Source organism: Podarcis raffonei, chromosome 6 (genome assembly GCF_027172205.1).
Source record: "Podarcis raffonei isolate rPodRaf1 chromosome 6, rPodRaf1.pri, whole genome shotgun sequence".
NCBI classification, from domain to species: domain Eukaryota; kingdom Metazoa; phylum Chordata; class Lepidosauria; order Squamata; family Lacertidae; genus Podarcis; species Podarcis raffonei.
In genome coordinates, this window is record NC_070607.1 from 51,336,126 (window position 1) to 51,359,687 (window position 23,562).

General features: G+C 43.3%; 1 protein-coding gene and 1 long non-coding RNA gene across 2 annotated transcripts; both read right to left on the reverse strand.

Moving 5' to 3' along the window:
* Positions 1 to 69: 69 nt before the first annotated feature.
* On the reverse strand, positions 70 to 14,718 carry LOC128415935 (uncharacterized). Its single transcript, XR_008331107.1, has 3 exons — positions 13,423 to 14,718; positions 4,818 to 4,901; positions 70 to 1,865 (listed from the first exon to the last, which is right to left on the reverse strand). It is a non-coding gene; the product is annotated as an uncharacterized LOC128415935 (long non-coding RNA).
* Positions 14,719 to 15,960: 1,242 nt separating this feature from the next.
* Positions 15,961 to 23,345, reverse strand: RBM15 (RNA binding motif protein 15). Its single transcript, XM_053392800.1, has one exon. It carries the CDS (start codon positions 22,853 to 22,855, stop codon positions 20,024 to 20,026), a length of 2,832 nt encoding a protein of 943 aa, XP_053248775.1. The 5' UTR covers positions 22,856 to 23,345; the 3' UTR covers positions 15,961 to 20,023.
* Positions 23,346 to 23,562: the final 217 nt, after the last annotated feature.

Genomic DNA, 23,562 nt, shown 5'->3' on the forward strand with positions numbered 1-23,562 from the left:
TTGTGCCTTAACATACCAGTGTGGTAGTAAATTTATATACTGTGAAAACTGAAATTAAGTATACAAGAAACATTTTTAATAGCCAAGTCTAACAAGCCTGGTATCCCATTCCTTCCCAATATCCCAAAACACAGAAAAAGCTAACTCACCTCTGAAGGTCCAAATACTAGCAACCTAAAAGTGTGAAAGAGGTCACTACTTAAAGAGTAAGCAGAAAAACCAAGGAGGAAAAGCTGCTTAAGGGGATGAAAGACATTTAACAGCAAATGTCCCCCTCCCGCCTCCGAAAGTCAATTCCATTTCAACAGTAAATTGCGAAATACAAACTGTCTTCACAATCTGGACAGAAGACAACACTGCTGGCTCTCAGTACACCATCTCCTAGAAGGGATTAGAGAGTAAGTTAACCATAGGCATCAAGTTTTAAATTTTATCAAGTACCGTACATTGGTGCAACAGACCTTTTCATTACAGAATATGGTATATTGGCCTTTTAGGTTATGTTAAAAGTGGTTTACTGGGGGGGGGATAATAGTTTGAGAATGAACAAGCTTCCATATGTAAACCTGTAATTCTATATGCTACAGGAAAGCATGTTTTCCTATACTCAAAAGGAAACAAGGGCCAGAAAAAGATCAACGATCATGTCACTTCTGATGACCTACAGGGGCTATCACACAAAATGAACAAGGAAATCTGTCAACAGTCCCCTTAATTTGTTTAGTTCACAGGTTACAAATGCCCAGAGTCATTTCTGATCATCACACACACGTTTTGCTGCATGTACATAAACACACACATCACCACTTCTTGGCATATACTTAAGACTGAGACACACGTTTCATATTCTATGGGAGGGGACCATAGCTCAGAAGTGAAGCACATGCTTTTCATGCAGGTCTAGATTCAATACCTCACATTTCCAGTGTTAAAAGTCAAAAAGTAGGTGATTCAGTGGCAGGGAAAATCTCTGCCTAAGACACTACCAATCAGAGCACACAGCACAAGGCGTCAGGGACAAAAGTATCACCTGGTGTGAGGTAGTTTCCTACCTATTAGTAGCAGTGATTATAAAATGTAATAATTCTTATATCAAATATAAATCCATGTTCTTTCATGTAGGAAGTTTGTAACATGTCAAGTGGCTCCATGTGAAAACATTTTTTCCAGGCAGCAAGTATCCACTTGCTAATCACCCCTGTGAATACCCCACCAGCAAATACCCACTTGATGGCAGCAATGGAATATCTATCCTTGTACATAATGCTGCTACTCAAATTGTCTTCCCAATGGAATGGGATGCACAGAGAGAATTACCATTTGTATTTAACGTCATGCAGGCATTTAAAACTTCCTAGCCATGAGGCTGAACTGACCAAAATGTGAGGTATTAAACCCTGTAAGGTGGCACAAGCCAATAATAGGGTCATACTTTTGTATAAGATCTTAGGCAACTCCAGCTAAAAATCTAATGTATCCCTACAGACAGGAATTGCGGCTTGTCACACACTTGACAATCTGCTTTCCCAGTTCCAGACACTAGTTTTATTGCGGCCAAGTGGATCACCATTCATGATGGGTGGGCTGGGTTTGACTTGCGAAGTCTTTCATTGTACAGCCTGGTAACAGACAGCCGTAGAATAGATGGCTTGCTGATCTTAGTTTCATTTGAGTTGGACTAACTATGCTACTAAAGATGTTTCAGTAAAATAATGGAACGAGCCGAACAGAGAAACATGCAAATGCAACAAAGATACGAAGGAAATTGGGATCATTCATATTTACCTAGACTTGACACTTTGCAGTTACGTCTACAGGCCAGATCTGAAGGTGCTTCTACTAAATAGAGGTAGAGTGGTGCTGAACTGCAGACAAAAAGATATAGAAGGGAACCCCATCACCAGCAATCCCAAGCTGGGCGGACCTTGTCCAGGAAAGAGGAACAATTCCTGATATGTACCATCTGTATAGACACAGTTTCACAAGGACACCAAAACAGATATCCATTTTATCCCATCAGTGGGCTGCTACCATGTTTACTAGAAATACATGTTCCAGGGAAATGCACTGATCCCAGATTTTCAACATCAGCATGGCAATGTGAAAACTAATTATGGCCAAGAATCTTGCTTCATCTCAAAAGCATCCTATACCTTCCACCTAAACATTAAGTCGCACTAAGATGGCAAAACCAGTCTAGTTTCTGTTGTTCATGTTTATGTACAGATACACACTTCTTCTTTACTTTGGGTGATAGCTCATTTGCTAGCTATTTTCAGGGCTGTGTGTAGCCCATGCATCCATGGAATCATCAGCTCCCTGTCCTCACCAGAATGTGTGCATGAAAATAGATCAGCTGTTTTTCATATGATCTGCTGCTGATACATACACAATGTGCTGTCAACTACACCATAATGTAGTATTGGTCACCCTTTTTCTGTACACTGCTTCATTTTGGGGGAGTTGTGTAGACATCTGTCATTAAAGAAGACAAACATTCCACAACTAGTTTAAAGAGCCATCTCCTTCTTGGCAACTTCCTTTTCAAATGTATTTTCACTGTAGACATCATGCTAATTGATCTGATGTGCAACTGATCGTTTCATAATGCTAGAACTCAGCTACTTTACAATCTTAAGTCCCCATGACCTCATCTTTTGCTATAGCGCAACTAATGTACAAACATCTTTACAGAAATAATGGTATATAATCCATGTCATTTCAGCAAAACAAAAGCTTGCAACCTCCAGACAAAGAACCATGTAAGAACTGAAAATGAGTAGAGACTGCATGCTACTGATGGTGGTAGGTAGAACAAGGAAATTATTGTATATGAAGCAGCAGGAGGGGAGGATGCTACCTGGTTATTCCCACATGTTTTGCTGTATTTTAAAACATTAGCATCATTTTTCCCCCTTGGTTCTTCAGTATTTCAAAAGCCTCAAATCCTACTTTTTCTAATAAAAAGTTAAAGGTATATTCATAAAGAATGGACAAGGTTTTCTATAATATTTGTGCTGCAGACAGGACAGGCCTTAGTAGACTATGCCCTGCCGTTTCTTAATTATGTCTACTGATTTCATCTGGAAGAATGTTAACTGCGCAGTGGCTTCTCTTACTTTGCATACTTCTGCTTCTGAAAGTCACTGCAGCCATAATACGTTGATCTATAAATCTCTGCTCTTCCCTTCAAAGCCTTAACCATACGTTCGCCGTGACATTAACTATTCTTACTAACCAAACACCCTTTTAACTCTGGTCTTGCAAAACTGCTTCAACCCCTGCTTATCAGGGAATCTCATTGGCCTCATTTTAACAATGGTTAAGGTTGATGAAGACATTGTGGCAAAGTGGATTTACAGTAGAGAAGGGACCAACATTACACTGACAGGTGCGTAATTTCCTGGATCTCTTCCTGCATCTTGTTTTATAAACTGGCTGTTAAATTGGTTATCTTCCAATGCAGTGCTTAAGGAGGACAAGTTTAGTGAAACGAGGTAGTAGGTAAGTAGGTTAGTTTAATAACAGTGGGGTAAGAAAAGAAGCACACAGGAATCCTACAAGTGCAACTAACTTTTGGTACGTAAACAGAAGTTTCATTGATATGTCTTACTGGTGTCACTGAATGCATTCCTGAATCATCTGGAGTCAGCAGGATGGAGAGTGAAATAGACACCCCAAAACAGTCAGTTAAATGATAATACAACTCTCCAGAAAGAGAAAGTACCCTGCATGAGCAGGTTGAGGTTTTGTGATTGGCAGCTCCAGCTTCCATTTAGGGCTTACTCATGTGTGCTTTTGCGCGTGACTTATCTGAACAATTCCACCAATCTTCATTGTTGTTTGCTAGTTCACTTTTAGAAACAGTAATTATTTCACTACTTAGTTATTAAATTTCTATACAGCCCTTCATCCGAAGATCACAAAGGAGTTTATGGTGAAGTTTTGGTGGTTGCTTTTTGTCTTACGTTATCTAAACCAGGGTTGGGGGACCTCTGGCCGTCCTGTGTCCCCAACTCCCATTAGCTCCAGCCAGCATGACCTATTGCCAAGAATGACAGGCACATTAGTCAAACATCTGGAGGGCCACAGGTTCCCCATCCAATCTTATTCCAATCCCAACCAGTCATTTCCTATATCCAGAGAAATCATTCTCAAAATCATTCCATAATTCCCCAACAAATCCCTTGTGCTCTTATTTTTCAGGTCACTTACTGTGTCTTTCTCATTATTCATATTAGTGGGGCATTTATTATTGCGAGGCAGGGCCATAGCTCGCTGGAAGAGCAGCTCCTTTAATGAAAAATGTCCCAGGTTCCATTTCCAGGTAGGGCTCAGAGAGAGCCTTAAAGTCAGAAACGCTGGACAGCCACTGCCAATCAGTACTAAGCTAGATAAAACAATGGCCTAATTCAGTGCAAGGCAGCTTCCTGTGTTCCTATACTGAAGTCACTTGCCTTCACCCCTGACTCCCTCACTGTGACCCAAGTTGTACATGCATTTAAGTTCAGCATTAAAAAAAAGAGAGAGAAAACATTATATGTGTTTGGGTAGTACTGTACTCTTCCTGTGTGTACTTTGTTATGTGTGAGTGTGCCCTTTCAGATATTCAGTGGTGGTGGAAGGACTTGCATAAAGGTCTTCATCCCCATGTCCCTACTCTCCTCTCCCCTCCCAAAAAGTGGGTCTGAAGGGGGTTTGAATGTGCTTACCAAGCCCCATTCAGACCTTCCACTTCATACAAGAAGGTTGTGAGTGGAGCAAGCAAGGACATTGGGTGCAGGATAAGTATACACATGTCCCCTTCTCACCTGTACCTGTTTTTTGAGCACCTGAAGCCTATGATGTCATAATTGTAGACAAGCAGTATACTTCCATGCTTCAGGAAAATGCCATCCTCTCTGTCAAGGAAAAAGTAGGAGGGTGCAAAGTTCACATTGCCCCAAGGCAGCGACTGGGAGGAGTGGCAAAAATGCCAAATTCAGTTCAAATCCACCCCACAACTTTAAAGGGGGCCTAGCAAAACAACCCCTGCACCTATCTGTATGAAATTTGGCAAGCTTTATCTACTTAGTGGGGACGCGGGTGGCGCTGTGGGTAAAACCTCAGTGCCTAGGACTTGCCAATCGTATGGTCGGCTGTTCGAATCCCCGTGGTGGGGTGAGCTCCCATTGTTCGGTCCCAGCTCCTGCCCACCTAGCAGTTCAAAAGCACTCTTAAGTGCAAGTAGATAAATAGGGACCGCTTTATAGCGGGAAGGTAAACGGCGTTTCTGTGTGCTGCGCTGGTGCTGGCTCGCCAGCTGCAGCTACGTCACGCTGGCCACGTGACACGGAAGTGTCCTCGGACGGCGCTGGATCACGGCCTCTAGAGCGAGATGAGCACGCAACCCTAGAGTCGGACACGACTGGCCCATACAGGCAGGGGTACCTTTACCTTTACCTATCTACTTAGAAGAGGCTAACTTCATCTAATTGTAAAGAGGGGGCAAAGAGCTAGTTGTTGATTACCCCAGCCTGTTCACTGGAAAGCTTTAGATTTTCTGCAGCAAGGCTCTGCTTTGGACCCAAATCCAAGCTGGGATTCTCTGAAGTGGTACAAGGCAAACCAACCTGCTTTGTACATCACCAAGTATTTTCTTCTGAGCAGAGCCCTCAATCTTATTGAGTGTAAATGACATACCTAAGTACCACACACTCTAACTTTACACATTCAGATGATGTTGATCTAAATTCACAGTAACTCTCCAGGAAATGTTTTAAGGTCATAGAAGAACTCTGCTCAGGGTATCATAGCACTGAAAAGGGCAAGTATTGGAGAAATTAATGAAAATAAAACTTTACGGTCCAGACATGCCATTACACAGATACATGGCACAGAAACTTTTAGAATTTCATGTACAGTTCAGGCAACTTATCTAGAAAATGTGTATTGTTAGATAGGAAGGAACTGTAATGATGTAATGGGATGATGCATCTCCCTTAGGTCATAGGGTTACCCAAATGTCCCCGGTTCCCAAGGACAGTCCCTGGATTTGCAAATCTGTCCCCAGACAAATTCCGTCCCTGGAATGTCCCCAAGATTTGCAAATCTGTCCCCGGGAAACGTGGCAGTGGCAGCCTCAGCAGCCCGGAGCCAGCCTGGTAGCGCAGTTGGCTCTGGCTGGCTTCAGGAGCTGCTCGCTGCCACTGCCAAAGGGGAACTGGGGACGTCCAGCGGTACAGATCTCCTGCCCCCTTCCCCCTTTGTTTTGACAGATTGGGGGAGGCTTGGGAGTTGTGGGCGGGTGGCCGTTGCCCTCCTGTGCATTTCTGTTTCACAAGGTGTGAAAGGAGGGCTTTGCACCTTGTGTAGCAGAGAAACCACGCACCTTGTGCATTCCTCCTGGGCAACGGCTGCCCGCCCGTGACTCCAGAGCCTCCCCCGATCTGTCAAAACAAAGGGGGAAGGGGTCAGGAGATCGGGGAAGGCTTGGGAGTCACGGGCGGGCAGCACGCCATTGCCCAGTTTTTTAAAAACTCTGCGCATTTAAGTTTCACAGGGTGTGAAAGAAGGGCTTTGCACCTTTATACAATATGCATGTGTGCTTGGGCCCAGGGTCTTTTGCCTCACCATCCCCACTACTGACTCCCTGTTGCTACACAGCTTCAAAAAAAAAGAGGGAGGAAAAGGTGTCGCCGGATTCATTGAAAAAAAAAACTGGTAACCATACCTTGGGAAGAAATTGTAAAACATTTGTGGCCTTATAGTTTATAAAGTGGGGAGGAGGGAAGTAAATGGAATCACTTAATTTGGTTTAATTCAATTCAGTGTTGGACTTTGTTCCTTATCTTTAATGTTATGTTTAAGTGACTTCATTTTATATCACTTTGATATTTTTTGAGTTGACAGTTTATAAAAATTATTTAAAATAAATCATTGTAATTTCTAAAAAATTGTGAATAAGATAGAGAAGTAGAAACTTGTGAATTGTTTTTCTTCTCTCTCACTACTAGAAATTGACATCACCTAACAAAGTTGACTAGAAGTAGATTCAGGTCAGACATAGGGATCGGCTACTAATTTAAACAGTTTGAAAAAAGGCTTCGGACGAATTCATATCCTTTCTGAACCACTGAATCAATATCCTAAATATATCTGTACCATAAATATATTGAAATGTCTGTTTTATTTTCAGTCTCTTTCCCCAAACTGAATTGCCCACCTTTGTTAAACTGAGTTGATAATTTCTGTGACTTAGTCACTAAAGATCCTACCATATTGTCAATAGGTAGTCACATATAGTTCAATGGAGAACAAAAATTCTACCTTACTGCAAGTATATATCCATGGTTTGTATCCAATGAAGTCATCCCATTTGTCCAAGGACTTCTCTATGCAGAAGAAAAACTGCTCTCCTTCTCCTCTTCTGGCACATCATCTCCAAATCTGCTCTGGAGGGTTGGGGGAACCACCCAGAAGAGATTTGAGGGTGGAGGAACAGACAGGGAGAAGAGAGGAAATTCTGTTGCTCAGACAGGATTCCTTGCACTTACACTAAATCTCCTGACATTTTATTGCTCTTTCGTCACAGAATAATTGCACTAGTTACATCGCAATTTATCCCCACTCTAAATCATGGTCCATCCTGAGTAATACAGGGTGAGATCCAATGTGAGTGTCCACTTACACATTCCCCTGAAGCCCTTTGCACACACCCCAAATCAGATATCATTGAGGGAGAATGAAGGGCACTGGAGAGAGGACAAAGAAACCAGATTGTTGGGATCTGCAGGGAAGAAGTCCATTTCCATTTCAAAAGCAGGCATTATCACTGAATGTTTGGTGCCAACCATGTTTACTTTGGCCATGTCTGATTAATTACTCCACCACAGTCAGTAGTCTCCAAAAAAGAGTGAGTATCAAGACTGAAGTATCTGATTTGGATGAAAAGAAACAGCTTGGTGCTGTTATACTGCTCCAAACACCATCTTTCTCCATCTGAAATAACTTTACAGGAAATGGCCTAGGAAAGCAATGAGCAGCTGCTCATTACTCAAGACATCCTTGAAACATTAACTTCCAAACACAGGACCCCACTTTTCAGTGCCTTGTCAGCCAGGACAGGAATGACTTTAATTGACAAGAGACATCCCATATATCTGAGAGGATGCAGTGCATACTGAACCTCAAATATTGCACATTCTCAATTGTGTACATAAGAGAATCCTTCAATGCAAACTGAAAGTGGTATACACAATAGCAGCAAGTGTGTGTAGAAACGCATAGTTCCTGGGTAGGCAAAGCTCAGATTCACACATCTATTTGCTAACTGGAATTTTCGGCCAAATCACACACTACAGAAAGCATCAGTGATCCCTTTGATGCTTTTATTGCAGCAAGTGTCTCCCTCCCCAGTCATTCAGGTCTTCCATAAACCAGTCACATCAAACACAGGGCAACTGGTGGGCATTGCTACTCATGAATGCCTGGGTTGCAGTCCTAGGTCAGCCATTTATTATATGCAACCATGAGACTGATAGTAAGATTTCAGAACCCTAGGAGTATATCCTAACTCCTGAAGCTTTCTAGAAACAAACAAACTAACTTGCCTGCCCACCATGTAGAAAGGGGGGCATTTATGCCTCCAAAAGTTGAATGACAATAACGTTCTCTCACAATCTATAGCCAGAGTATCCATTTTTATACTAGTATAAGTATTGGTTCCTAGTGTGTCCTACTACACGCAGCAGTCCAAGCAACTAGAGAAGAAAGATCCAAAATGATCAAGGGCTCCAAGAGTCCCAGATCTTCCTTGAAATATGTGAATCAGCATTTACTGAACCAATATTTGGGAAATTTCCAAAATAACCTATTCCATCCATTCTTAAGGAAATTAGCCCTGAGTGCTCGCTGGAAGGACAGATCGTGAAGCTGAGGCTCCAATACTTTGGCCACCTCATGAGAAGAGAAGACTCCCTGGAAAAGACCCTGATGTTGGGAAAGATGGAGGGCACAAGGAGAAGGGGACGACAGAGGACGAGATGGTTGGACAGTGTTCTCAAAGCTACAAACATGAGTCTGACCAAACTGCGGGAGGCAGTGGAAGACAGGAGTGCCTGGCGTGCTCTGGTCCATGGGGTCACAAAGAGTCGGACACGACTAAACAACAACCAAGACCTCTCATTCCATGAACGTAATTCTATGTCACAACCTTTTAGCACATTTTCTTTTTTTTATGACTAAGGCATTTTTAAAGACACTTGTCCTATGCTCCACGTCACTGCCCCAATGCCTGGTTGGCTCCATCAGAAGAAACACTGTTCTTTACACAGCCAGATTTGGTAATAAACAAATTAGTCTGTTGTTTTGCTCACTACTGGTCCTGTGTTACACAGAAGCAAATGACCAGAGCATCACCATGCCCTTAAAGTGCTTTTCTACACACTTTGCTCTCTTCCACTTCCCATTAAAATAGCAATTGACTGCTAATTCCTCTCCCACCCCCAGTCATTCACTCCCCAGAGCAAAAATTCTCAAACTCAGCAAGACTACAGTATTATCAACTAGAAAGATGTCAAGGTGAGGTATTTAGAATAGAATTAGGGTATGAAGCAGCTGGAGGAGGGGTGGGGAATCTATCTTTGGACTCCATCAGTGGTAGCCAGCATGGGCAATGTTCAGGGATGATTTGTTTTCCAGTAACATCTGGAGGGCACCAGGTTCCCTACCCCTGAGCTACAGAAATCCTTGACCTTCATGATACCTCTTCTCCCTTACCATCAACTAGGCTGATATAACAGAATAATTATTTCTATTGTCCTAGAGTACTGAATATGAAAAAGCATAACGCTCCCAAATCCATTCTGTATTCAGTTAACAACTGAGATGGTTCTCAGATCCCCCAATCCTTGGTGCCCAGAAAAGGAAGTAAGAGAAATGCACTATATTGCTAGTGTTCAATATATCACTGACTGGTGGCTACTGGATAAAACAGCTCAACTGCAACCAGAATCTAACCTGCGGTAGCCTTTCATTTTACACTGGTTCATTTTTTAAACTGTTCCAATTAGATTTGCAGTCCCAATTTCAGAAACGCACACCAAGCAGACTAAAAATCTACCTCCAGCACGCAAGGCTGGATTGAAAGCAGAAATTGATATGCAAGCTATGCAAGACAGCTTGGTGTGCACATCTGAGCTTCTTGTCTTTTGCATCCTGACCTAAGCAGTGAAAGAGGTCCAAGTGATCAGAAAAACACAGAAAGTTAATGTAGGAAAACAAATATGGCACTTTCTTGCATTTACATTTTCTCAGAAGCTCAGGTGCCACAGACGAAGGTCCAGGAGATTAAATTCTGACTGGCTGTAAATGGAGGGCTGTGTACACCAAAATCAAAATTCTGTACTCAGAAAATCTAAATTTAGCTAATTATAAATTATTCATGCTTACATATACTTGCTTATCTTGCATAATTTATTTTGGTTCCATTATTAATGAGGAACAAGAATCTACACAGGGCATCAAAACCCTACCCTTCTAACCAGTGGGAATCCTATTCACATGTCCCCACTCCTCTACTTAAGATGTAGTAGGCATGTCTGTACACATCTTCACTCCCACTTTAAACCATGAAAGCAGAGTGCCTCAGGATGCTGCCTTCTGGGCAGAATATTTAAAATCTGCCTCTGTGCAGGATAACAGCATTCACCAAGCATTGAATACATCTAAGTGTTGCCCCAAAGGAGACTGCAGTGTGGATGCATTAGAGATACCTCGGGTTACATACGCTTCAGGTTACAGACTCCGCTAACCCAGAAATAGTACCTCAGGTCAAGAACTTTGCTTCAGGATGGGAACAGAAATTGTGCAGCGGCAGCAGGAGGCCCCATTACCTAAAGTGGTGCTTCAGGTTAAGAACAATTTCAGGTTAAGAACAGACCTCCGGAACGAATTAAGTTCTTAACGCGAGATACCACTGTATGTACAACAAAAGCCTGAATATTAGCCAGAGGTGGGGAACATTTTTTCCGTCCAAGGTCCACATTCCCTTCTAGACAACTTTCCAGAAGCCATGTGCCACTGTTGGGGACGCCCAGAAGGAAAAAGCAGGCAAAGCAATGCATGTGAACTTTTTACCTTTGTATACTAAGCTAATTTCTTCACATCCACATATCCCTTACTACGTTCCAGCCAGAGAAGCAAGGAGCGTGATCAAAAACATTCCAGCCAGGCAAAAGTACTCAAATGAGAGTGCAAACAGGACTGGTGGCTCAGGAGGGAGTGTGGCCTGGAGAGAGTCCCGAGTGCTAGTTAGAGAGGCCTGGAGGGCCACATGCCCAATAAAAGCTGTAAATGGATGCAGCCTATAACTGCAGACACCCCTGACATTAAGTTGCCAACATATAAGTAATTTCACACACAAGGTTGATTTCTTACCAAAAGACCCTCCATTATTTGGATAAGCACTTTTAAGGCCACCTTATTAGTATTACCTGCTTGTTTGATATACTCTTCAAGTATGAAACCTGGCATACCTTATGCGCTCGTTCTCTTCTGCCTCTAAAGATCAGTTAGTTGGATCACTCTCTTCTGATTCAAAACCCCTGATCAGGAAGCATCAGAAGGCAAAGTCCTCACATTTTTAGGATGTCCAAAATGGGATCCATAAAGCTCACACAATCTTCTCGGGTTCAAATGCAGTACTGACACTATGTAATGCAGATGTCGAACCTGTGCAGCTGGACAACTTCCACAATCCCTCACCACTGGCTAAAAACCCAACAACAGCTAGAGGGCTACAGTTTTCCATCCCTGATCTAGTGCTAATTGTAACCGATTTCTCATGATCCAATGTTCTAAAGCGGCCTTCCCTAACCTTGTTCCCAAATGTTGTAGTCCAACAACTTCCATCGTCCCATCAGCTGGGCAACTGCCAAGGATGAGGAAATCAGTAGTCCAATAACATCTTGGGGAGAAAGGTTGGAGAAGACACTTTACAGAGCACAAGGCTCTAAAGCTAAGGGAAGAACAATGTTAGTCTTTCTTACATGTTGGATCCAATCTAGTCTTCACCAACCTGGTGCATGCCAAATGTTTTGGACTGAAACTTCCATCAGTCCAAAATAGCTGGAGGTCACAAAGTTAGCGAAGTTTGGTCTAACCATGGATCCCCATGGACCACCAACTTCTTTTAAATTTTCAAAGCAAAACTACATACTTAAGAGTATCTTTAAATTAGGGCATAACTAACCTGTGCAACAAGTGCCCTGCTGGCTGACCAAGGTCTACACACTCCCAGCTTTCTTTCCAATAACCCAAAAAGCAGCAGGTACAAGGAGATTTGCCAGAAAATAATCAGTGGTCTATGACCACTCACAGATCACAGCCTACTTTTTATCGTCTTAGTTTTAACAAATTACCTAAAACAGAATAACTCAAGACACTAACTTATGTCCATACCTCTACATTTTACCAATTGCTAAACTTAAAATTTGTATTAGATGAGACACTTTAGATAAGCTTCCATTGATAATAGCTTTCAACCAATCTATTTTCCTTTACAACCTAACAAAACAGCAACAGGAGGTATCCAACTAAGTTATACCCAAGTCCATTGAGTCAACTCAGAGTTGGATACCATCCTATGAATACAGAGAAAGTTCTTTGTAGCCCTTGTTGTGAAAAGGGAACGTTAACATCTAGAACTATACACTGGTTTGTGAATTCTATGGGGATCAAATTGATACTTTTAATTAAGAATAGGTGTTTTTCCCAGTCCTCCTTCAGACACTACTAAATGTGAAGTGTAAGCAATTGCTATTTCTCAAATATTCAGAGACAGAATGTAGAAGTAAGAGTTTGCATACAACTACAAACCATCTCTTATTGAGGTGCAGAAATATTTTATATTGTTTGGTGTATCTTATATACGTTTTATAATGAAATGCTTAGCTTGAAGATTTAGAACCTTAAACACTGATCTACCAATCCACTTTCAGTTGTGTCAATTATATTTTTTAAATTGGTTGTACATTATTTTTAAATATTTTCCTGTTTGTAATCGTTTTCTTATGAAAATTAACTAATGCTAAAGAGCAATGGCTAAGCACTTTTCAGTCCCATTGATTTCTGAGAAAAAATATGTATGCTCTTCACTCCCCCTTAATGAAAGTCTATTAATGAGGCTTAACTTTTGCTGGATCACGCTCTTAATATACTGAATGGCAAACTTGGTGTGCAGTTCAAGATAAGCAAAGAACTTCAAAAATATTCTTACCATAGAATGCATAGTTATAAAGAAGCAGGTTCAGTATTTAAATACTTTTCTCTCTGCTTGGTATGCTTAGAGTTAAATCCATTTTTTTCATATTCTTATATGCCATAGCCCAAGCCAACTTAAGCAGCAGGAATTCAGCATGTTAAGAAAAATGTACAGTTTACCTTTCAGACAAAGATGTCCCTCTAACCAATCCAGAGGGGCTGACCAATCCTGTGAAGAAATAACTCACTATTATGGAGCAGCCATTAGAGCATCCCCCAGCATCACAAATGAACTGCAATTAAAAGATACTGGAGTAAACAATAAGAGGGAAAGTAGAAACAACTGTGTAGTTTTAATTCAAAGTGAATCAACTCAATTCACCTGAACGATCCTCTAAGAAAAAAATCATTAAAGGAATACTGTAAATATAGCAGACTGCATTTCAAGTGTGAACATCTAAATCGGCTGTGGCATTCGCACCATCAGAGTAGACTGCAATCCTACACACACTTACTTGGAAGTAAGTTCCACTGAACTTTACAGGATTTACTTCCAAGGAGTCATGCACAGGATTATGCTGATGATGGTCCTAATTACTCAGATTTTGATAAAGGATGTGTAACCACCTCTTTCCATTTCTTTATTTAAAAGGTCTTTTTTCTTGCAGTACTTAAAAGACAATTGAGGGGAAATTCAAATTACTTGCCAAAACCCAGACAGTTGTGACAAAAATTTAAACTGTGCCTGATGATACCAAGCTGTGTTCTAATATGCTCCATCATTACTCAAGCAGATCTGTTGTATCACTTGCCAGAATTCAATATCCTCACAATATCTGAATCACTTAAAATCTAAGTATGACTATCTCTTCACATTCAATGACCTTCCTATAAATATTCCATGCAGAAAAAGGCATGATCAAATGATGAGCATCTGCTTATGTTTCTAGGTATGCACACAACACCAAGTGTGCATTTTCACATGACTGCATTGATTTTAATACAGAAAAGTGATGTCCTGGACCATATAGAAAGCCACGTGTGAAGCAGCCCTTTGAGCCAGTACTTTAATTTACCCAACAGAAATATCCGCATTTATTATTAGGAACAATGGGTGGTATCCAACTAGTCATACTTGGTAGGCTCATTGAAATCAACAGACTTAAGTTAACTTAAGTCCATTGATTTAAATGGGTCTATTCTCAGTACTACTAAGTTAGATACCATCCAATAGCTTGACTGCTCAACTATTTGCAGATTTTAAAAAAGGAAATCAGAAATCAACTAAAAGTGACATTAAATGACAAGTTTGAATTAGTACTCAGCCATCCTGGAAGTCATAGCACTTTGGGTAAAAGCGAGTTAGTAAGAGATATACCAGTTACCTAAGGACTTAGGCTATAATATAATGAGAAAAGCCTAAAAGCAGTAAACCCAGCTCCCTAGAATTACAATTTAGTTTGACCTCTTAAAATCCCTTACCTGTTTAAGTGTTTTAAACAGCAGTTTGCCTTGGGAACACATAATTTGTGGAACACAATCGTTGCATCCGTGTGTTGATAAGCACCTGCTGCCTAGCAATCATCCTGCGTGAATACAGGACAGTGCTAGTGTTCTTTATCCACAATAGGTTAAATATTTCAAGGCAACCAGAGCAAGCTTGTTTTTCAAGATGTCTTCCATCTGCATGTCAAATGGCAACTAGTTAATTCTAAGACAGAATGGCAAACATATGCGGTTTCTGCAGCCACGGTGCAGGTGCAGCACTGTTCGCTTCCTCTTGACCTCTGGTGGTGTGACGTCAACCGTGCCCCGAAGTCTCCTGCAGCAAAGAGTTGTACTCCTGCACAGTGGGAACAGCTTTCCAAAGCTCAAGGTCCCCAAATGCAGGGACACATTTTTCAAAGTGTCACCACTTTTTTCCTCCTCTCATCATCTGTACTACAAACTACAAGTTTGCAGTGGTACCTAGGAAACGATCAAGGTTGCATGCACATCCAAGGTGTGTAGACAATTTGCTTCAAAACTGGTCAAGAGCACCAATACCAATGGTACAGGTTTTAATGACAGCATTCTAGCTCTCAGGAACTCTTCATCCATTCAGAACTACACCCAGGACTGCACAACTCTGGTGAAAAGCCCCTGGATGCGGAGGAGCTCTTTCAAGCTGTCTGGAAACGCGCTATCACTTAAATTTTTTTGAGTTACTTTTTCGTTTTTTCAATTTGGTGGAAAGGTTTCTATGCGCAAGATGCAAAGCAATTTCAAACTTTCTTCAAACTAAAATCAGAACTAAGGCCAAACAAGTTAGGTGAACAAAACAAATCAAGAACTTAAAATTCAGGAACTCCAGCTCTTCAGAATCAATGAAGTCCCAGATTTGTACACTGTTCTGAGACTTAAAGATGCTTTCCCTGCTTCTTGCATGCCAGCAACAGCACCATTTCCTCGTAAAGATGAGGAGATAGCAGCCATTGATCCCCATTCACTGTAAACAATGGGACACAGCAACACAACAGACTAGATTCTTCAGATCTGATACAACAGGATGGTCAATATCAATGCGTAGGTCTCCCTGCTTCTTGTCTGAGACCCACAACTATCAGATCGAGGAGGAGGAGCAGCGGCGGCAGTGGCAGCAGCAGCAAAATACCCCCACAGCTGCAAACAAAGGGGTCAAAGGTTTGTTGTCAATTCATTTCCAGGCAGAAAAACCACTTTCCTCAAAAGAAACAATTTATTTAGAATGAAACAAAATTAGCTCGACTGTGAGCGCATGTTTTGAGTGACAGCTAGTTTAAGCTGTGTGAGCCATAAAAAGGTTTTTTTCCTTTACTTTTGCAGAAATCTTGTGTACACAGCACAAAGCAAAGAGGTCAATTTTCCACTTAAAACACGGGCATTGGCATCACAATAGCAGATACACAACTTTTTTTTAAGCTGCCATTTTAGTAAAATGCACAAATACTAAACAGATAAGCTTTCTTCCACGAGGCCCATGTAAATTCCACACAAGCCAAAGCTTTTCTTCGCAAAGGTCCATTAGAGCTTGGAATCCCTTGTTGTCTTCGGCAGTTCACCAGCCTTGCTTTCAGGAGGAAAGAAGAGGTTATTCAGTACAAGTGTTTACAACAGAGTTGTCCTCTCCCTACATTAACAGATAATTTATAGAACTACAAGGCTTTTCCTGAATATTCTAGGGAAAGTCTGAAAGCACCAATCACCCTTCACTGGCACAAAACTTTTGAAATGAATTAACATCTATATATAGATGCACAATGAATAGCCCAGGGGTTTTAAAACATAAAATACAGTTTGAAGTTATTCAACTGAACTGGTAAAAAAAGGTAAAAACCCAGGAGGAAAATCAATTCACACAATTTCGCTTTTTCAAAAAGGCAACTCAAACAAGAACATGAAAGTTAACTGTTCTGTTTGTATGTGTATTTTCTCACTTTACTGCGTATTACTAGCAGCAAGCCCACTAGTTGCAGGAGGGAGGGGAAGCCAATGATATACATCAAATTCCACCAAATTACATCTGAACAATCCCACCCCCCAGTTTTTCTAAAGTATTGCAGTTTGGTCAAATACAACTGGAAATGTTTACATTCCATGACACATCTGGAGTATCTATTCTTATCTACACAAAATAAATGGAAGCCAGGGTAAATTACTACACATCTTATTTTTACATTGATTTCTTCACTTCTAATTAGTATTCAAATTTTATCAAGTGCTCCCCAAGTATAGTTCCTGAATACACTTTTGTGGTAACCTCTAGCTTTTCCATTTAACCATCTAATTCCAGGAGGTTTTTCCATGCACCTTTTCACTCTAAATCATGGCCAGGCTCCAGCTGCTTGCTTAAGACACCCAAATAAGTTATTTCTTTTGCCTATTAAACTCCTAGGGAAGTGATCCACACTGAAGATTGCTTTAAAAATGCTATAATCTTGCCTCCACTTCGATTGCTCCCATTTGGACCGCCCATGTAGGAAGCCATTCTACAGAACACAGAAGTGGATCTCACAATAATGAGGTAGCCTTAAATTCATGCCATGTTGCCAGTCAACAGCAGTCTTTATGCTGAACTTTCAAGCATGCAGTCACTGGCTAACAGCCAAACCGCTGTTTAAAGTTTCCAATTGTAAAAAAAAAAAGTATTAATGGCAATATGCCACTTAAAAGTTTCTTCCCCTAAGCAACAAAAAGTGGCTATTAAATGATGTATCAGAAAAAGATAATTCTCCATTCTAAAGCAATACACTGTAATGAATGAAAACAGTTGTGAATATATGCACCAATCAAGTGTGCATCGCTCATACTGAAGCTCCATAATGCCATATACAGAGAAAATAACTCTGATCTGTTGTGTATAAAAGTGGCATTAAATGCAACATTTGCTAGTGCTGAACTCTTACCCAGATGGCTCAAAAGGATAATTGCTCTGCTATGCACACTCAAAAGTAAATACAGCCCCCCAAACTTGTATTTAGATTTTATGGCGGTTTTAACTAAGTGCTGTGACATTTAATGTTGCTTGTCAATTGTTTTACCCTACAAAGGGCTCCTAAAATGCTAGGTTTCCTTTTCAAGCTAACAAATGAACCAGATTTTTTACTAAATAATAAAAAAATCTAAGTAAGGATTTGGAAATTGAAATTGCCCATTTCACATAACCTTAACATACTTCAAGTCATGAAGATAAGCAGCAATGAACATAATTTGTTTCCATTTTCAAAGAGGAAACCCCATGGTGTTGAGTTTTTCTGACACCAGTTGTCAGTGGCTTGCTTGTAAGCAAGACTTATTTCATACAGTTTATTGCAAATTCAAGTTCTGTAGAGCTTTTCTCAAAAGAGCACTGCATATTGGAGAATGGGTACTATTGTTCACAAGTATAAAGGTTTTGAAGGGTTACACAGGTGGCCTTCCATAAATGACTCAGAAGTCTAACATAGAGATCAAGCTCTGTTACAAAAACCGTAAGAGAATCCACTCTATATGCCACCAGTGCTTGACAAGTGCAGTAACATGGATAACTCAGCAACGGTCATGTTATGCACTAACTGGCAACATAGGCCTATCTTACTGAGACTTTGTCTGGAAGCAGAGAATATATGAAACAACTCCCTACAGAATTATCATTAATAGTAAGGAAAGTGGCTAGATTTTGCATGCACATTGAAGGGCTCTTCAGCCCACAGTTCAAAGTTTTCCTCCTTTATTACAGGGCAGCAGACATTTTCAGTGTGTGCTGGTGGTTAATTGAAACTTGCAATTACTCATCAATGGGTTTTAGGGTGCTAAAGCTGTTTTCCTGAAAAAGTGAAAGGATTGACTGATTTCAGAATTGAGGCTTCACTCTAAAAAGTGACTTTAACATGCTTCTCAATTTAAGCTTACAATGAGCAACATGTTGCTTTCACCAAGCCACATTTCAAAGAATGTAAATGGGCAAAACCATTTTACATCAAATGGAAAAGAGCACTCTTCATTACTCAGAGGCTGGTACAATGCCTTAGAGGGTTAATAAAATGTTTGAATGAAAAGATTAGAAAAATGAAGCCACATGTCTGAACTACTTCCCCCCTATCTATATCAAGATGCTTTTGTGGAGTTTAAAAAACCTCATTTCCCAAAAAAACAAATTATGTTCTTTGAATAAACTGAACTGCTTCCCCAACACTTGGAAATACAAGACTGCAAAAATGTCAAGATTAAAACAGTGCAATCCAGACTATAAAACCTTGCATAATGCCCATTTTTTACCTGAAAGTAACTACCAGGTAGCATTCACTTCTATTTTCATGGCTATAAAATGATATTGAAATGGTTATGTGGCAGAACTTTTTACAAAAGTTAAGTGCCATCTCAGAAAATTATATTTCCAAGTTACATTTTGGAATTCACTGTCCCTACCACAATTAGCAAAGGGCAATAACAAAAATGCAAGTAATCACAGTTGTCTTAAAAGCACCTGCTTCTTACATACTGAAGCGCAAGATGTTCATGGATTATAGCAATGCTCTTGGTTCTTTATCAAGTATCACAACTACAACCCAAAATGAATAAGAGATTCAAAAGTACACCTGTGTACACATTCTTTGTGGGCATGCACTTCTATGAACTTGGCAACAAAACTAATACCCAGTGAAAGAAGCCTAGTGTACCACAAAAGATAAAGTATCATCTGCCTTGGGGAAGTCAATCCTGAATCAATTCAAACTCAGATGTTATTTTCAGGTTCTTGATGGAGGGATTATTTTGATTTCAAGGCTACAAGCCCAAGGCCTTCACTTAACCATAGGGCTCACAATGGGCATTTGCTTTAGGCATGTGATTCTGTATGAGCCACAAATGCTTTAAATCTGGCCATTTAGATTTGTAAATGTAGGGAAGTTTTTATGTCTACTTTAAAGTTATGAAATGAAAGAGGACAAGAAGTTAAAGGGTATTTTTTAAAAAGGGGGGAGGGGAGAAAGAAATACGCTTGTTCTGGGATTCATATTTTAGTTGAAGCAGACCTTCCATTCCTGCTACCTGCACATCAGCAAGACAGTCATGGTAGCCTAGCCATACTAAAGAACAGCTAACAAGTCTGCCTTCTAGAGAGTTTATAGAAAATGGAGGGGAGGTAAGATTAACTACATATCTAATTAAAAATTATACTTGGGGAAGTGGCTAAGGCTTATCGCATAGCACCTGGCAGACACTGGAACAGAGGGGAGGGGGGCTGTGTGAAGCAGCAGGAGAGAGCATAGAAAGTATTAGGGCTTTAAGATGCACCGCGGACAATGATCATGACCAAATAGTCATCCTCTGATTTAGCCAGGGCCTTGGCTGTAGAATCCAGGAACTGCTGAGAAAAATCACAGGGTGGGAAAGCATGCAAGACCCCGCTGTTTTCTTTGTCTTTATTGCCCCCTACTGGGAGGCTTATCACCCCAGCTGCCTGTTTTTGTTTAAGATAGGACACCAGGTTTCTGAGCGGCCGCTGTGTAGAGGTGGTGTTAGCTTCACCAGCCCCAGATGAGGCACGGTTGTCTGTGGTACCAGGCACAGCCAGAAGAATAGCATATCCATTGGGCCCTGCCACTTTGATACGACGGGTAACTTCATCCAGCTTGGGCTGGTCCAAACGGAGGCGCTGTGTGATCTTTAGCTGGGCCACTTTGCCACCAGTTGCTCCTTCCACCAGGAGACTGCTGGCCACACTCAGATCCCCTTGAAGTAGGTGCATGTTAGACGGAAAGTTGCTGTTCTTCAATAGAAGCATTCCTTGCCAGGCCAGGCACAGTTTGGGGGATGACCCAGACTTTGAGGTTCCATCCTGCTGCTGTTGCTTTTGAGGTGGAGGTTTAAGCCGAGATCCTCCACCACTGCTGCCTTCGGATGCATGCTCATCCTTTTTAGCTGGACTCTTGCATTCTTGGGTGGTAGCAGTGGTAAGTGTGCGATGCTTTCTTTCCCTCTCAGAGCTTTTGCGGTCACGCTTCTCACTCTGGCTTCGCTCCAAGCTACCCCTGCGTGGCTCTCGGATGGGTGAAGGGCGCTCCAGCAACAGCAAACGAGAGGTTGGTCGTTCTGCATCGCTACTATAGCGGTCTCTGCCCAGACTTGGCTCAGGACTACGATCTTGTGGAGAGGCTGCAGCAGGACAGTGACGCTTGCGAGATGAAGATGATCGTTCACTGTCCGGCGAACGGTCCAAATGCCGCCCCCCATCTTCCACTAGCCTTCGCTTCCTGGGTAGATCCCTACTGCTTATGACTAACTCCCTTTCCCCACGAGTTCTTTCTAGAGACCAACCATCTCGTCGGCGTTCCAAACTTTCTAGTGTATCATAAACAGTTGCTCTGCTCCCCCTGTCCCGAACTGGAGGTGGGGGAGGCACCCACTCTGTCTCAGGATAGAGATCTCTGTCACGATCGCCATACACTAGGGGTGGAGTCCTATCCCGAGCACCTCGGAGTGGATCCGATGGGGCTCCACGATGTGCCCCAAAGGCAGATGTCTCTGCTACCAGATCATAGTGAGGAGGGGGTGGAAGTGGCAATGTCTGCAAATAAGGTTGCTGATAACGATGCTCAGTGTCAGCAAAGTCCACCCGGAGACGGCGGTCTGGCCCACCCAAAGGAAAACCACGCATGTGGCTACAAGCAGCTTGTGCAGCATCCAAGCTCTCATACTGGATGTAAGCCCATGAGTCACCTTTACGATAGTCAATGGTGCGAATAGTGCCAAAACGGTCAAACTCCCTGGCAAGAGCAGCCAATGGTACCCAAGGCCCCAGACCACCCACCCAAAGTCGTGTGGTTGGGGTGGCCTTACCATAGCCAATTTTGATAGGGTTACGCAGCAACACTTTACCGGACATAGCAAGTTTAGCCCGGTGGGCCATGTCCAAGTTTTCAAACTTGAGAAATCCATAGGTGCTAGTTTGACCTCGGGATGGCCTCTTGATGTCCACCTCAGTGATTACCCCAAAGCGGTCAAAACCTCGGCGTAGATCCGATTCAGTCACTGATATGTCCAGATTGCCGAGGAATAGGGTACGATTGGCTCTCTGGTCATCTTCGGGGCTAATCTCTTCCTCACTGGCTGTTCCAGTGCCACCAACCCCACGAAATGCAGCTGCCGCCACTCCGGCAACTCGATCCAGACTGTAAGCGGGCCTCACGCGGTCATAGAAGCCCCCATAATCTCGTTCTCTTTCCAACTCCCTAGGCAGAGGTGGCGGTGGTGGAGGAAGGCGGCCCAGGGCAAGCTGCTGCAGCCTGAAGTCTCTGTATCCCAAGCCAGCTCCTCCACCAGCAGGAGAAAGCGCCCTCTGAGTAGCCCCAGTGGAGGGGTGCCTGATGGCTGCAGGTGCCGCACCTGCTACACCCACCGCTGCGGCTCCGTAGGGAGATTCCTTGTCCAAAAGGGCAGGAGAACGGCTGGCGCGACGCCGGCCGCTTCCCCCTCCGCTGCTGCTCCCCACGTAGACAGCCTCGATCTTCAGCGGCCGGTCGTAGAGAACCAGGCGGCCGCGAGCATGCTTGGCAGCCCGGGCGTCCTCGGGGCGCCGGAAATTGACGAAGGCCACCCGCTCGTCGCCAGCGCCGGTGCCGGGCGGCAGGCGGCTGATTTTGACACTTACGTCCCCGAAGCGCTTGAACTCGTGGAAGAGCCCGTCCTCGATCGCCTCGTCGCTCAGCGCAGAGCCCAGCTCGCTGATCTTCAGCGTCTTGTACTCACTGCTGCTGCCGGAGTCGGAGGGGGGCGCCCGGGAATCGCCGCCGCCGCCTCGGCTGCCCCGCGAGGACGACTCCGCGTTCTTGCTGCTGCTGCTACTGTTGCTGTAGCCGTGGCGGCTGCTGCTCCCGCCACCCCCGGAGCTGCCCACCGTGGCGGAGTCATACTCGCGGCTGCTGGCCCGGCTGGCCTTTTCCAAGTGAAGGCTCCGCCGACTGCTGCCGCCGCCACCTTCGCCCGAGCCGCCGCTCGCCGACTTCCCGCCGCCGTTGCTTGGCTTCTTGCTGCTCCGCTCGCTCCGCGCCGAAGAGGAGTCCTCGCCGCCCCGGGACCGTTTGGCCTTGGCAGGGGAACGCTCCTTGCCCTTCATGGCGGCGAGCGCCAGCAAGAGGGAATCGCGCGCCGAGTATCGCGCCTCACGCACCCGCCGCCATCTTGGAACCCTCCTGCACACGGCAACTCCGCCCACTTCGCATCCATTGGACGACTTAACCGAGGTCCGCCATTCTCATTGCACAGAAAGTCTGTCAGTGTGAGTCGAGGGGAAGGGAAAAATTGGCCCAGAGCCCCGGAAGCGGAAACCCTCCTTCTTAACTAGCGCTCATCATCCTATTAGACGAGGCGCCCGTCACTCCGAAGGTCGGTGAGGTCCGCTGAACGGCGGCAGCAGGAGAGTCACACTATAGGCCGGCTATGGAGAGGCTACGAGCAGGAGCTGGGATTGGGTTGGACAAAAATCCTGTCAGTCGTCTTTATTTCTCCCTCCGTCACAGCCCAAGTCGCCCAAGCATTCATTGGCCATTTTCTTCGAATCCGGGCTCCTGTCTCTCCCTGTTCCTATTAGCGTGGGACCGGGCGGGGCGGGGAGGTCTCGCGCTGCAACTTTGATTTGATTGGATGTTGGCGATGCCCAACTCGACCGTTTCAACTGGCGGCTGGGATTCAGTAGCCGTCCGCTCATTGGTCTGTCGACGATTGTCGCTAAAGATGAGGCGCGGCCTTGCTCATTTGATTTGGCTGAGGCGCGAAGGCAAGGCGGCGTTGGTGGTTCCGCTGGGAAAAGCTCGGAGCCTGGCG

Excerpts from the sequence above, each read along its gene's own strand:
- RBM15 (XM_053392800.1), bottom strand. The coding sequence starts at position 22,855 with ATGAAGGGCAAGGAGCGTTCCCCTGCCAAGGCCAAACGGTCCCGGGGC.